Below are 15,061 nucleotides of genomic sequence, written 5' to 3' on the forward strand. Positions count from 1 at the left end.
AGGACAGTTGCTGGAAGAAATTGATCACTTTATTTCAGAGCACATTTCTCCAGCAACATCGTCAGAGTTCAGAGGTTCTAAACTCATCAACAGAATCAGAAAGCCAGTGGGAGCTCTGCTCATTACATCCCGGAACAGCGCCAGCTGCCTCAGCCCAGCGAACTTAAGGCTTCCCTGGATGGTCTGCAGCAGCGCTGCCTCGCATGTGGAGTCCATCATCGAGCCTGTCCCTGGGCCTCATTACCAAACAAAATGTGGCATTTTCTATGGCTTTGATCAATGAGACAGCACTGCTGTGTGGCTCAGAAATCAAAGGAGACAGCTTCCCATATAAATGTTGCTTAAGACACACAGGCCAAAAAGATCTTCCCAAATGGGTCCATAGGATTAAGGAAGTGGCTAACCCTGAAAATCTGCAGAACATTTCAAAAGTTCCCACCCCAGCTCAGGCTGTGGAAGGTTATGCAAACTGTTTCCAGTAAGGGCTGCTAGGGAAAGATGGAAGTTGTCCTGTATTAATAATTGCTCTTGGTTGTTACAAATCCTTTTTATTTATTTATTTTTAAATTATCTATTTATTTATTTGGCTGCACCAGGTCTTAGTTGCAGCATGCAGGATCTTTGATCTTCATTGACGCCTAAGGGATTTTTGGTTGTGACATGTGAACTCTTAATTGTGGCATGCAGGATCTAGTTTCCTGAGCAGGGATCAAACCTGAGCCCCCTGCATTGGGAGTGTGGAGTCTTAGTCACTGGACCACCAGAGAAGTCCCCACAGATCCTTTTTAAAAGATGTAATTGTATGAATGAGTTTGTGCCTCAGGAATTCATATTCTTAGAAGAGATCAAAAAGGGAGAGTTATCAGTATTTTTCCAAGGGGATTTCTGAAGAACTGACGCAGATAGTGCACCAATTCACTTGACGTTAAGCATATACCCTTTGCTCTCAGGACAGTTTGGAGCAGGGAACAAAGCAAAATTGCTTCAGCTGTCCTGCTCAAAAAACCTAAAAGTGTGAAATATCCTTAAACCAGCCCCATATTGTCAGGATGGTGCACTCATTCTACCAACAGTAAAGCCTAAAGGTGAGGTGGTGCTTCTCGGAGCTTATAGATTTCCTGGGAGTAAGAGCATTAAGCAGCACCGTATCTACTCCCTGCAGTTTGAAATTCTTTTTGCCCCTGCCTCCCTCATTTTTGTATTTTATTAAGACCCTGGACTTCCCTGATGGTCCAGTGGTCAAGAATCTGCCTTCTAACGCAGGGGGCACCAGTTTGATCCCTGGTCCCAGAAGATCCCAAACGCCACAGAGCAACTAAGCCCGTGAGCCACAACTCCTGAGCCAACACTGGAACTGCTGAACCCATGCACCTAGAGCCTGTGCTCTGCAACAAGAGAAGTCATCACAATGAGAAGCCAGGTGCACATGGCAACAATAGCCCTCCTGCTCGCTGCAACTAGAGAAAGCCTGTGTGTAGGCCCACCACAGCCAAAAAATAAAAGAATAAATCTTTTTTTAAGAGACTCAAACTCCTGGGGTTTAGGAATGGTCCTGTATTTCACTGATGTCTGATCACTGCACCAACGGAGAGTATGCTTGCGAAAGACCCCAGGAAATTCCACATCATTTCAGGTAGCCAAGTGAAACAAGCATAATGAGAAACTGGAACTGTTGGGCTCCTATCTTAATGTTACAGCTTGATGTCCATTTCCTGATTTTTCTGCTTTGGGGTACAAGGCACTGTAAGACCCAGGGAGCAGAGCAGGGGAAGAAAACTCCCAGGTTGCATCCAATCCCAAGGGTAGAAGTAGTGTGATAGGGTTGAGGAATCAGAGAGCAGTCCAGGTTGTAGCTAAAAAAAAAAAAAAAAAAAAATGGAGCCAAGTGTCAAGTATGAAGGGTGAAGCAAAAAGCACAGAAGAATTTAGCTTGTTCTGTTAATTGTCCAACCTGATGAGCTAACACCCTGCCCATTAAGCTGTTAATAATTTAGTACTTTCCAGTTTCCTTTCTTTATATACACACCTATCACTGAACTCATATTGTATATAAAGGGAACTTCTTTTTCATAGGATCTGTTTCCAGGACTTCCAATTAGAAACGTATTGGTTCATCACCCACCCCCTCAAACTGATAATCTAAATAAAACATGTAAATCAGACCCTAAATAGAAGCCCTGAGGCTCATCCTTTCTGTCTAATCTTTGGACTCCTCTGCCCTTCCCGCTGTCAACCAAGTTTACCAACCATAACACCACAAATGCCTTATTGAGAATCCCCTTGTCTCAGCAATCAGCCACTCTGCCCCTGTTATTTCTTTGAACCACTCAGCACTGCTAGGTCAATACCTAGGGGAGTGTCAGGCTGTTGATGACATCCTGAAAGCAAAGGCTTCTGCTAACAAGTATTGTTCATAGGAGGGATGAAAGGCTATCTAGGTAGGAAACCCAGACATTTTTCTCCCTATTTTACCTGCCCCAACTGACTCTGTTGACAGTTAAAGGGCTGATTCCTAGGCCCATTCAGATCCCTGAAATCATGAATTTTGACTGCTTTTTTATTCCATTTTGGTTCCTTTGGTTGCTTTTTCCTCCTATAAAACACAAGGATGATTGAGCTACTTCACTGTTTCCTAGGAAATGGGTGTTCAGTGGCATTGGATTTGCCAGCATGAGGGCACTTTTCAGAGTGTCAAGCAGTTATTGATTGCTGAATCTGTGTTAGTGCTTTAATAAACATAAACTGCTCTTTCTCACTGTTGACATTTCACCTCACAGTGTTGGGGATGGGTTGAGCCGTAGCATGCACTGAGGTTTGGCATTATTCCTAGCGAACAACATCGTCTACGAAACTGAGCTCCACACCTTGATAAAGAAGCCCTGACTGTTATCACATGAGTCACTAGAACTTCCACAATGATTTCATACTTATCACAGGCTTTTGGGAAGGGCTCTTTCCCAAGTATTAACCCACACTCTAAATTGTGTAGCCACATATGTAACACTGGAGTGTTTCACTCAGTTCCAATGATGCTAAGTTTGTCTCTGAGCCCAGAAGAGCAATTTCTGATGCTGATTTCCTGATGGCTCCTGCTTCCAATTCCATACTATGCTGTACCCCTTATACTGAAAATCTGAGTATCAGAAAACCATCATAACTTACCTCTCTTCAGGATGCTCAAAGCCACCACACATAGTGTGAGAATCTTAAACTGAATGGTATCTGAGACTGGGCTTCTACCCTATCTGTTTTCCTTCTTAACCACATTTTTTGATATGTCTATACTTGCCATCTATACTTCTTTATCTGGTATTCACTTTTCAGTTTCACTCCAATCCAGCTTCTGCACCTGCTCCCTACTCCATTGAAATAGTTTTCACCAAGGTCACTTTGTTACTAAATCCATTGGACATTCCTCAGAACTAGTCTTACTGACTCTGAGATGTTGGATTCACTTGACCACTCCCACCTTCTCTAAACTTTCTTCTCTGATTTTTCCATATATAAATATATAGCCTCATCCTGTGGCATGTGGGGTCTTAGTTCCCTAACCAGGGATTAAACCCGTATTAAACCCTGTATTGGGAGTGCAGAGTTTAAACCACTGGACTTCCAGGGATGTCCTTCCCTTTTATATTAATCTTTATGTTTGCTGTTACACAAGCAATGTATGTTCCTTATGGAAAACTGGAAAATACCAAAACAATTCATAGGATAATAATAAAAATAATCTGTAGCATCACCATCCAGAGATAAGCATTACTACAAGGTGTGAAACCTTACAGTCATTTTTCAATGAAAATATATACTTATACTTTTATAAAATTGTCATCATATACTACATATTATTTTTATTGAGATATAACATTTTATTAACTCTAGGTGTACAGCATAATGATTCAATATGTGTATACATTGTGGAACGATCACTACAGTCACTCTAGTTAACATCCATCACCACAGAATTTTTTTCTTGTGATGAGAATTTTTAAGATCTACTCTTAACAACTTTCAAATATACAATACAGTATTATTTCTACATTTACCATGCTGCTCATTATATCCCCATGACTTATTCATTTTGTAACTGCAAATGCATACCCTTTGATTCCCTTCACACTTTTGCCCACCTTCCACCCCCCACCTCTGGCAATCATCAATCTGTTCTCAGCAATGCATACTGTTCTATATCCTCTTTCACTTGCTATTATATCATGTTTAAAGATGTCGCTTGCCTTTTGGAAATGAAGTTATGATAAACCTAAACAGCTTATTAAAAAGCAGAGACATTACTTTGCCAACAAAGGTCCGTCTAGTCAAAGCTGTGGTTTTTCCAGTAGTCATGTATGGATGTGAGATTTGGGCCATAAAGGCGGCTGGGTGCTGAAGAACTGATGCTTTTGAATTGTGGTGTTGGAGAAGACTCTTGAGAGTCCCTTGGACTGTAGGGAGATCAAACGAGTCAATCCTAAATCAATCCTGAATATTCATTGGAAGGACTGATGTTGAAGCTGAAGCTCCAAAACTTTGGCCACCTGATGAGAAGAGCCAACTCATTGGAAAAGACCCTGATGCTGGGAAAGATTGAAGGCAAAAGGAGAAAGGGACGACAGAGGATGAGATGGTTGGGTGGCATCACTGACTCAATGGACATGAATTTGAGCAAGCTCTGGGAGATGGTGAAGGACAAGGGAGCCTGGTGTGTTGTAGCCCATGGGGTCACAAAGAGTTGAACACGACTTAACTACTGAACAACAACAAAGATGTCTCTAAATATTTTTTTAAAGTGTATTTTTTAATGGCTACAGAATCTTTTTTGAATTTTCTTACACTTTTCTCTTCAGGTCTCTCTCTTGTCTAACTGATTGCTCCATGCTTTTCTTTTACTCTGTCCCTTAAATGTTGATGTTCCTCAGAGTTCTAGTCCCTCTGTTCCTGTCACTTTTCAGGCTCTCCCTGAGTAGGCTCATCTAACCCATGGCTTCAACTACAGATAGATTCAAATCTGTATTTTCAGGCCAGACCTCACTCCTGGTCTCCAAATATGTATATGATGTTCATCTCATCTCTTCTGCCCCCAAATCTGCTGCCCCTCCAGTGTTCCCTCATCCCATTGAATGGTCTCATATCCACCCAATAGCTCAAGCCAGGAATCTACGGACTCAGCACTAGCTTCCTCCCCTTGCTTAGCCTCCTTTAACTCTGTATTTGATAAATAACTGAACCCTGTAGGTTTTGCTTCCTCATATCTTTCAGGTCCTTTTCTTTCTTTCTATTCCACTTCCACTGCCCTGGTATAGACTACAATAATTTTACAACTGGGTTAGTAAACCAGTTTCCTGTCTCCCTTCCTCCATTCCTGGCCTCTTCCAATCCATTCTCCAAATTTTCCTTAGAGTGGCCTTTCTAAAATATATATCTGATCATACCCCTCCCCTGCTTCAAATTCTCCATTGGTTCCTCATTGCTTTTAGGATAAAATCTGCCTATAATACCTCTTCCTCATTTCTTTGCCAACTCTCCATTCCTTGAAACTCAGCTCACATAGTCTGCTCTTCACATACAAAGGCTGAGGAGTGGAGAGAGGTAGCCAGTGGCCTTTTATGCTAAATTCAGGAGTTAAGGTTTTGTTCCATCCACTTTCTCTCTCCCTTAGTTTCTCCTCTGTACTGTATATCTCTGCGATAGCACTTATCGGAGTTCACCATATTGTCTGGTTAGTTATGTGTCTTCTCTATTAGGATAACACTTTAAAAAAGTATTTGACTGTACTGGGTCTTAGTTGTGGGATATAGTTGCGGGATATAGACATGTGGGATATAGTTCCTAACCAGGCATCCAGTCCATGCCCCCTGTACTGGGAGTGTGGAGTTTTAACCACTGGTCCACCAGGGAATTTCTTAGAATAACAATTTTTTTAAGGGCACATTCCATTCAAATCTGCATCAGTACCCATGTACCTTACATGTAGTAGGTGTTTAGGAAAATTTTGATGAATGATAATTGATAACGATGGAGGTGGCCAACAAAGAAATGAACTTGAGGTTTTCAACCTGTCCTTAAACTGTCAACATGAGAATGCAGGAAATTCCCGAGATTCAGTGATTAGGACTCTGTATTCTCACTGCTGAGGGCCTGAGTTCAATCCCTGGTCTGGGAACTAAGATCCCACAAGCCACAAGGTCTGGCCAAAATGAGAATGCAAGTCATCTTTTATCTTGCCATTACTCTAGAAATAGGATGATCTGCACAGAGGCCTTAGCTGAAAGCTGTGTCCAATGCTACTGAGAGACCATTAAGAACCTACTTGGCCTGCATTACCCCTCACAGTTACCCACTCTTCCAAGGGAAGTGATCCAGGGAGCTTGATCAAGAATCCTTTTCCATACTACACAGCCATAAAAAAGAATGAAATAATGCCATTTTCAACAACATGGCTGCAACTAGAGATTATCATACTAAGTGTGGAAAATTCTTCAAGAAATGGCAATACCAGGCCACCTGACCTACCTCCTGAGAAATCTGTCTGCAGGTCAGGAAGCAACAGTTAGAAATGGACATGGAACAACAGACTGGTTTCAAATCGGGAAAGGAGTATGTCAAGGCTCTATATTGTCACCCTGCTTATTTAACTTATATGCAGAGTACATCATCAGAAACGCTGGGCTGGAAGAAGCACAAGCTGGAGTCAAGATTGCCGGGAGAAATACCAATAACCTCACATATGCAGATGACACCACCCTTATGGCAGAAAGCGAAGAAGAACTAAAGAGCCTCTTGATGAAAGTGAAAGAGGAGAATGAAAAAGTTGGCTTAAAACTCAACATTCAGAAAACTAAGATCATGGCATCTGGTCCCATCACTTCATGACAAATAGATGGGGAAACAGTGGAAACAGTGACAGACTTTATTTTGGGGGTTCCAAAATCACTGCAGATGGTGATTGCAGCCATGAAATTAAAAGACCCTTGCTCCTTGGAAGTAAAACTATGACCAACCTAGACAGTGTATTAAAAAGCAGAGACATTACTTTGCCAACAAAGGTCCATCTAGTCAAAGCTATGGTTTTTCCAGTAGTCATGTATGGATGTGAGAGCTGGACTATAAAGAAAGCTGAGCACTGAAGAAAGGATGCTTTTGAACTGTGGTGTTGGAGAAGACTCTTCAGAGTCCCTTGGACTGCAAGGAGATCCAATCAGTCCATCCTAAAGGAAATCAGTCCTGAATATTCATTGGAAGACTGATATTGAAGCTGAAACTCCAATATTTTGGCCACCTGATGCGAAGAACTGACTCATTTGAAAAGACCCTGATGGTGGGAAAGATTGAAGGCAGGAGGAGAAGGGGATGACAGAGGATGAGATGGTTGGATGGCATCATGGACTCAATGGACATGAGTTTGGATGAACTCCGGGAGTTGGTGGTGGACAGGGAGGCCTGGTGTGCTGCGGTTCATGGAGTCACAAAGAGTCGGACACGACTGAGAGACTGAACTGAACTGAAATCAAAAAGAGAAAGATAAATACCATATGATATTACATATGTGTGGGATCTGAAATATGACACAAACAATCATATGTATGAGAGAAACAGAATCACGGATGTAGAGAACAGACTGGTGGTTGCCAAGGCAGAGGGGACCGGGGGAGGGATGGAGTGAGAGACTGGGGTTAGCAGATATAGTTTTTATATACAGAATGGATAAACAACAAGGTCCTACTCTACAGCACAGAGAACTATATTCAATATCCTATGATAAACCTTAATGGAAAATAATATAAAAAGAATATATATATATCTGAATCACTTTGCTGTACAATAGTAATTAGCACAACATTATACATCAACTATACTTCAATTGACAGAAAGAATCCTTTTCCAGGGAAAGATTAACTCATGGATCATGGGAACCTCCCTATGCAAATGGCTCCAACGTCATTCTACTTCTACCTTCTCCCCTCTTTAGCACCAGTCACTGCTCTCTCTAGCTATTTGTAAACCAGCTGGCAAGGAACAATGGACCTGCATTGATCTCAGCTTATTTTAAAGAATGTGTGGTTAAGAATTTTATCTGAGTTGTCTCACCTCTCCTACCTTATCACCCTCAAGCAAACTGTCAGGTTGAACCAAGGCTTCCTGAAGCACTTTGTTGAAGATCGGCCAGTAGGGTTTCCCAGATTTTTCTTCTCTCAACATGTCACTCCATGTTCAGCAACAGGAGTTGGTCTTGCTGAATTACTAATGAGGGGATGTCTCAAGACTTGGCTCCACAGTTTTCCTCTCCTTTCCTTTCCTTTCAATAAATATCTGTTAAGTACCTATTGTGTGCCAAGAACTCTCTTGGGTCCATGGAGGATGCAAAGATGAATGAGACAAGTCTCATTAGTAGGTTAAATAATCAGCTTGAATATAAGGTAAGTGAAATAAGTGTTAAACCGAAGTATAAGCAATATGTTGTGGGAACACAGGTGAAAAAAAGGGAGACAGGAACTCACTAAACACTCAGCTATGTTGTCAATTCCTGTAACATACGTTATCATAAAGATTAATTCTGACTGGGGGAATCTGAAAAGTATTCATGCACTAGGACATTTAATTGGGCCCTGAAAAATGAGTAAGAATTTGACAGGAAGAAAATCAAAGACATTCAAAGTTGAGAGAACACTATGTAAAAAGGCAGTAGGGCATGAAAGTGCATGAGTTGTTCAAAGAACACAGAGTTTTGGGCACGGCTGGGTCATGAAGTATAATAAGGGTAGTATGGGTAATGAAGCATGGAAAGGTGGGCTGGCAGCACATTTTGGAGGAGTTTTGATACCTAGCTTGGACATCTGAGACTTCCCTGGTGGCTCAGATGGTAAAAGCATCTGCCTACAATGCAGGAGACCCAGGTTCAATCCCTGGGTTGGGAAGATCCCCTAGAGAAGGAAATGGCAACCCACTCCAGTACTATTGCCTGGAAAATCCCATGGACAGAGGAGCCTGGTAGGCTATAGTCCATGGGATCACAAAGAGTCGGACACGACTGAGCAACTTCACTTTCGGACATTTGAATTTTATATAGTAGGCGAGGAGGAACCACCAAAAACTTTCCAATGAGGGGAATGACAAGATGGAAATGAAGCTTTAGGGAGATTAACTTGGCAGGATGAACTGGGGATGGGGTAAAGGAAAGGTTGCAAGAGTAGGTAGAAGGCTGTGTCAATAATCCAGGCACAAAGTTATAAATATTCAGTCTTGGGAAGTGGCTGTGGTGACAGGTCCAATACGACAGCAAGAGGCAACATGGTGCAGGACAAAGCACATTGACTTGGAGCTCCAGTAGTCCTGGGTTCCAGTCCTGACTCATATTTACAGGCTGTGGGGATTTACCTTTCAGGGATTCAGATTTCTTTTCTGAAAAAGGTGAAGCTTTGGGAAATAATTATCTTTAAGTTCTCTTCCAGCTCTAATGGCCTCTGGTTCAAAATAAGTCACTTGTCCAATATCACAGAACCATTATTTGGTCCCAGGCAGTCTTGTCCCTACAGGCAGTGTGCTTAACTCCTGCACTACATGGACATTTATATAGGACCAATTGACCAGATTTGATAAGGAATTAGCTGACTAGGAGAATGAAGGCAGCATTGATATGGTAATGGAGTCAGAGGGAAGCTAGCGTTGTAGGGAAAGATGATATTTCAGACATGCTAAGTATGAGGTATTGGTGGAACATCTGACTAACTATTGAAAGGGTGGGATAGCAGCTCTGGAGAGAGGCAAGGATGGGAGATTTCAAGCTGGCAATCAAAAAACCTAAAAGCAATCCTAGAAACTGTGCAAAAAGATGAGTTTTTAGAAAGAGAAAGTGAGTATAGGAGGGCAAAGAGCAAAGAACTGTGGGAAGTGAGAAAAGGGTGGAAATAAAGACAAGGAAGGAACAATTGACTGTGAACCTTGAACAAGCTACTTCCATTTCCTGGCTCTTTTGTCTCCTCATTTGTAAAATGAAGGAGTTGGCACAAGTAAGCGATAAGGCTGAGACGTTCTATGCATAATCAGAGAAGACAGAAGAGAACAGAATGCCATGGAAACTGAAGAAGAGAGTTTCTAAAAGAAGGTTTGAAGAGGTCACTTGCATCTAAGGGTGCAGAGGTGTCAGGAATTAAGGATTTAGATGAAGCCACTGCATTTAGCAGTTTAAAACGATCCTCTCAAAGGTAAGACTTCTCTCTCTCACACACATCACTACTTTTCTGTACACTTTCTCCTACCACTTCTAAGCGCAAATATTCTGCAAAGTTCCGTTCTCTGCCCTTCACAGCAGTGCAACCACTCTCCAAAGTAATAAGGTATATCAAAAATCTCTGGTCCATATTTTCTTTTTGCACTTCAGTTCACATTTCTAATTGCCTATTGGGCACTTCCATCAGTGACTGCAATTTAGCTGGCAGTAAAAATAATAGTATTAAACATAATCACTAACATTTATTGAGTACTTAATCTTGTTTTGTCCTATACAGTAGGCATTATCCCTATTATGCAGATGAGGAAACTGAGGTTCAGAAATATTAAATAATGCGTCTGTGCTTGCTCAGTCATGTATGATTCTTTGCGACCCTATGGACTGTAGCCCATGAGGCTCCTCTGTCCATGGGATTCTCCAGGCAAGAATACTGGAGTGGGTTGCCATGCCCTTCTCCAGGGGCTCTTCCTGACTCAGGGATCAAACCTGCGTCTCTTGAACCTCCCGCATGGGCAGGAGGATTCTTTACCACTAGCGCCACCTGGGAAGCCCAATGTTTCTAAGAGCACGCAAATGGAATGTTGCAGAACCAGAATTCTTCCTGATTCCAGAACTCAAGAGATTAATAATTTCACTATGATCAATCACCAAGTCATCATCTTTATTTCCTAAATTAGCTCAAATGCCTTGCTTTGCTGTTTGTTTCATTCTCCTCCAACATTTTGCCACCCTCTTAGAATAGGCGCTCATCCTCGTTTACTCAGAAAGTTATGGAAGTCTCTCAGTGTCTCTTCCCACTTGCAGTTGGACTCTTTCAATTCTGGACATGTGACTGATCTAGTTTAAAATAACTCTGGAAGCTTCCCATTATCTCTGTTAAAGTCCAAACTCACTAACATGCCCTTTATCTGCACTGAGCCACAAGTCATCCCCAAACATGGCAGAGACATTTCTGTCTACAAGCTCTTGCCTTTGTATCCCTCTACTTAGAACGCCCTCTCCACCCTTCACCAGGAGAATTTTCACTCATCTTTCAAATCCCAGCTTTAAAGTCATTTCCTCTGTCAGGATTTCTCAGATTCCCAACCCCTTCTGATAGAAATTATTCTTCCCTCATCTAAGCCCCTAGACCTCTTTGTCTGTCTCCTATTGTGTTATTGGCACCTTGGGGACAGTGACCTCACCTTGATCTTCTTCATATCCCCAAGAGCCAAGGCACCCAATAATATGTTCTCCAGAGTTGGAAGAAATTGTAATACTCACCTTCTGTATATTTGTTACTTAACACATGGTAACTGGTATTGTGGGCTTCCTTGGTGGCTCAGCGGTAAATAATGTGCCTGCAATGCAGGAGACCTTCGTTTGATCCTTGGGTCAGGAAGATCCCCTGGAGGAGGGCATGGCAGCCCACTCTAGTATTCTTGCCTGGAGAATCCCATGGATAGAGGAGCCTGGTGGGCCACAGTCCATAGGGTCACAAAGAGTCAGACATGACTGAAACAACTAAGCACAGACACGACTGAAGCGAGACTGAAGTGACTTAGCACACACACAACTAGTGTTGCTATTGTGAAAAGAACTACCCAGATTCCGATTTTCAGAAAAAATAGTTAACAATGACATCTTCACATCATAGTTCAGTCTCTGCATTCTGGTCTCTGCCCCAACCATCAGCTTTCATTATGCTGATAAGTGGTTTCCATATTAGAAAAGCTGCAGACATACTTCAGAGGGAACTTGTCAGTAGTGTGTGATGCTAAGAACAAATCTCATTTCTAGAAAATTATTCTTTCTTTGGTTTCCATTATATCATGCTCATGATTTTTGTCTGCACTGTCCTCCTTGGGCTCCTCTGTAGATGTTCCCCAGAGGTCTAGCCTCGGTGTCTTCTTTTGTGTGTCTGTGTGTGTGTGAAAAAGTCTCTTTAAGAAAACAGTTCAGTTAACAAAAAAATTTAACAAGTTTCACTTAGCAAAATACACCTGAAAGGAAATCACAGTACAAAGAAAGTTGTTAGTCAAGGCCTCACCAATTCCTACAGTATTAGTGATGTGTCTCAATTTTCAAAACAAATTTTTAAAAAGCTTAAACTTAACCTAAGAAATTTTAAATGAAAGTAAACTAGAATGAACAAACATGAGAAATGTCCTCTTTGAATTAAGGACCTAGCACCTTGAGTTTTCCAAAAAAGCACGCCTCCCTAATGTGTACACGATGATGCGGTGTAAAAGATCCACATTTAACGTACTTAAAACTACTTTAACTCAGATAACATCACTCCAGAAGTACACTACCAAAATGTTAATCAAGAAAAGCTGAAAATGGTTTTAGTTTACTCAATATCTCATGCTAGAAGAAAGTTTGCATGAAAAAACACTTAAGAGGTAATTTTTTAATCCAGATTTCACAAACTCATGGTGCAAAATGGGTCCCCTAGCTTGCTCTAGAGTAGTAACTGTTTTTCACTGCTTGTTGGCTGCCTGTGAAAACTTGACTGAAATAACTCAAAAGCTACTACAAAACTACTCATATCTACCCATGCTGTTCTGGGCACCATAGCCAGCCCCATAACGGCCACTTACAGACTGGCTCTCAAGACCACTGTAAGTGGACTGGGTTGACACTCCCATGTCTTGCATCATCTGGCTGCTATATGACCCGTTGCTGGCCCCTGTTGTGGAATTCAAGAAAAGTTCTATGTATCTATGTTGCATGTTTGCCCTGTTTTTGGACATGGCCACCATGGCTTCTTCATGAGTGGCAAACTCAACATCAGCTTCACTGGTCACTCTTCCATCAGGGCCAATCTCAATGTGGACTCTCACAGGGTTGAGCAGGGAGAAGTTGTAAATGTCATTCTCTGTGGCTTTGTAAGGCAGCCCTCTCATATGGACGCAGTGTCCAGTGGTGCTCTGGACAGTGAACTCACCATCTCTATACCTGTGGTCGTATATCTCAGACAGACAGTAACTGAGGTCTCTCCCAAACAGGTCGGTGGTGAAGCCATAGCCATCACCGAGGCTGCTGTACTCCTCATGACCCCCATAGCCTGCACTGTAGGCACCAGACCTCATCCTCTCCAGGCCTGCCTGCTTGATGATGCCAGTATACCTCCTGGCTGTGCCAGGGCGGTCATAGGGCCCTGGCAGCTGCACTGACATGAACTTCAGTGGGGGATCCAAGTATGACCTAACTCCCTCCTGACTGCTGTTGAACACCTCAATATACCTGTGCCCTATTCTCTTCTTGAAGAGATCTCTAGTCTTTCCCATTCTGTTGTTTTCCTCTGTTTCTTTGCATTGATCGCTGAGGAAGGCTTTCTTATCTCTCTTTGCTATTCTTTGGAACTCTGCATTCAGACGCTTATATCTTTCCTTTTCTCCTTTGCTTTTGGCTTCTCTTCTTTTCACAGGTATTTGTAAGGCCTCCCCAGACAGCCATTTTGCTTTTTTGCATTTCTTTTCCATGGGGATGGTCTTGATCCCTGTCTCCTGTACAATGTCACGAACTTCCGTCCATAGTTCATTGGGCACTCTATCTATCAGGTCTAGTCCCTTAAATCTATTTCTCACTGCCACTGTATAATCATAAGGGATTTGATTTAGGTCATACCTGAATGGTCTAGTGGTTTTCCCTACTTTCTTCAATTAAGTCTGAATTTGGCAATCAGGAGTTCACGATCTGAGCCACAGTCAGCTCCCAGTCTTGTTTTTGCTGACTGTATAGAGCTTCTCCATTTTTGGCTGCAAAGAATATAATCAATCTGATTTTGGTGTTGACCATCTGGTGATGTCCATGTGTAGAGTCTTATCTTGTGTTGTTCGAAGAGAGTGTTTGCTATGACCAGTGCGTTCTCTTGGCAAAACTCTATTAGCCTTTGCCCTGCCTCAGTCTTTACTCCAAGGCCAAATTTGCCTGTTACTCCAGGTGTTTCCTGACTTCCTACTTTTGCATTCCAGTCCCCTATACTGAAAAGGACATCTCTTGGGGTGTTAATTCTAAAAGGTCTTGTAGGTCTTCATAGAACTGTTCAACTTCAGCTTCTTCAGCATTCCTGGCTGGGGCATAGACTTGGATTACTGTGCTACTGAATGGTTTGCCTTGGAAACGAACAGAGATCATTCTGTCGTTTTTGAGATTGCATCCAAGTACTGCATTTCAGACTCTTTTGTTGACCATGATGGCTACTCCATTTCTTCTAAGGGATTCCTGCCCACAGTAGTAGATATAATGGTCATCTGAGTTAAATTCACCCATTCCAGTTCATTTTAGTTTGCTGATTGATGTTCACTCTTGCCATCTCCTGTTTGACCACTTCCAATTTGCCTTGATTCATGGACCTAACATTCCAGGTTCCTCTGCAATATTGCTCTTTACAGCAATGGACCTTGCTTCTATCACCAGTCACATCCACAACTGGGTATTGTTTTTGCTTTGGCTCCAATCCTTCATTCTTTCTGGAGTTATTTCTCCACTGATCTCCAGTAGCATATTGGGCACCTACTGACCTGGGGAGTTCCTCTTTCAGTATCCTATCATTTTGCCTTTTCATACTGTTCATGGGGTTCTCAAGGCAAGAATACTGAAGTGGTTTGCCATTCCCTTCTCCAGTGGACAACATTCTGTCAGACTTCTCCACCATGACCCGCCTGTCTTGGGTGGTCCCACACAGCATGGCTTAGTTTCTTTGAGTTAGACAAGGCTGTGGTCCGTGTGATAAGCTTGACTAGTTTTCTGTGATTATGGTTTCAGTGTGTCTGCCCTCAGATGCCCTCTCGCAACACCTACGGTCTTACTTGTGTTTCTCTTACTTTGGACATGGGGTATCTCTTCACG

At 42.3% G+C, this 15,061-nt stretch overlaps 1 protein-coding gene and 1 non-coding gene across 2 annotated transcripts; one reads left to right on the top strand and one right to left on the bottom strand.

The window, feature by feature from the left end:
- The first annotated feature begins 8,839 nt into the window (after positions 1–8,839).
- TRNAC-ACA (transfer RNA cysteine (anticodon ACA)) lies at positions 8,840–8,912 on the top strand. Its single transcript has one exon. It is a non-coding gene; the product is annotated as a tRNA-Cys (tRNA).
- Positions 8,913–12,747: 3,835 nt separating this feature from the next.
- On the bottom strand, positions 12,748–13,724 carry LOC133243193 (heterogeneous nuclear ribonucleoprotein F-like). Its single transcript, XM_061409774.1, has one exon. It carries the CDS (start codon positions 13,690–13,692, stop codon positions 12,748–12,750), a length of 945 nt encoding a protein of 314 aa, XP_061265758.1. The 5' UTR covers positions 13,693–13,724.
- Positions 13,725–15,061: the final 1,337 nt, after the last annotated feature.

The sequence above is a fragment of the Bos javanicus genome, chromosome X (genome assembly GCF_032452875.1).
Source record: "Bos javanicus breed banteng chromosome X, ARS-OSU_banteng_1.0, whole genome shotgun sequence".
Classification (NCBI taxonomy): Eukaryota; Metazoa; Chordata; class Mammalia; order Artiodactyla; family Bovidae; genus Bos; species Bos javanicus.

Coding starts and splice junctions, on each gene's coding strand:
- LOC133243193 (XM_061409774.1), bottom strand. CDS start 13,692: ATGGAAAAGAAATGCAAAAAAGCAAAATGGCTGTCTGGGGAGGCCTTA.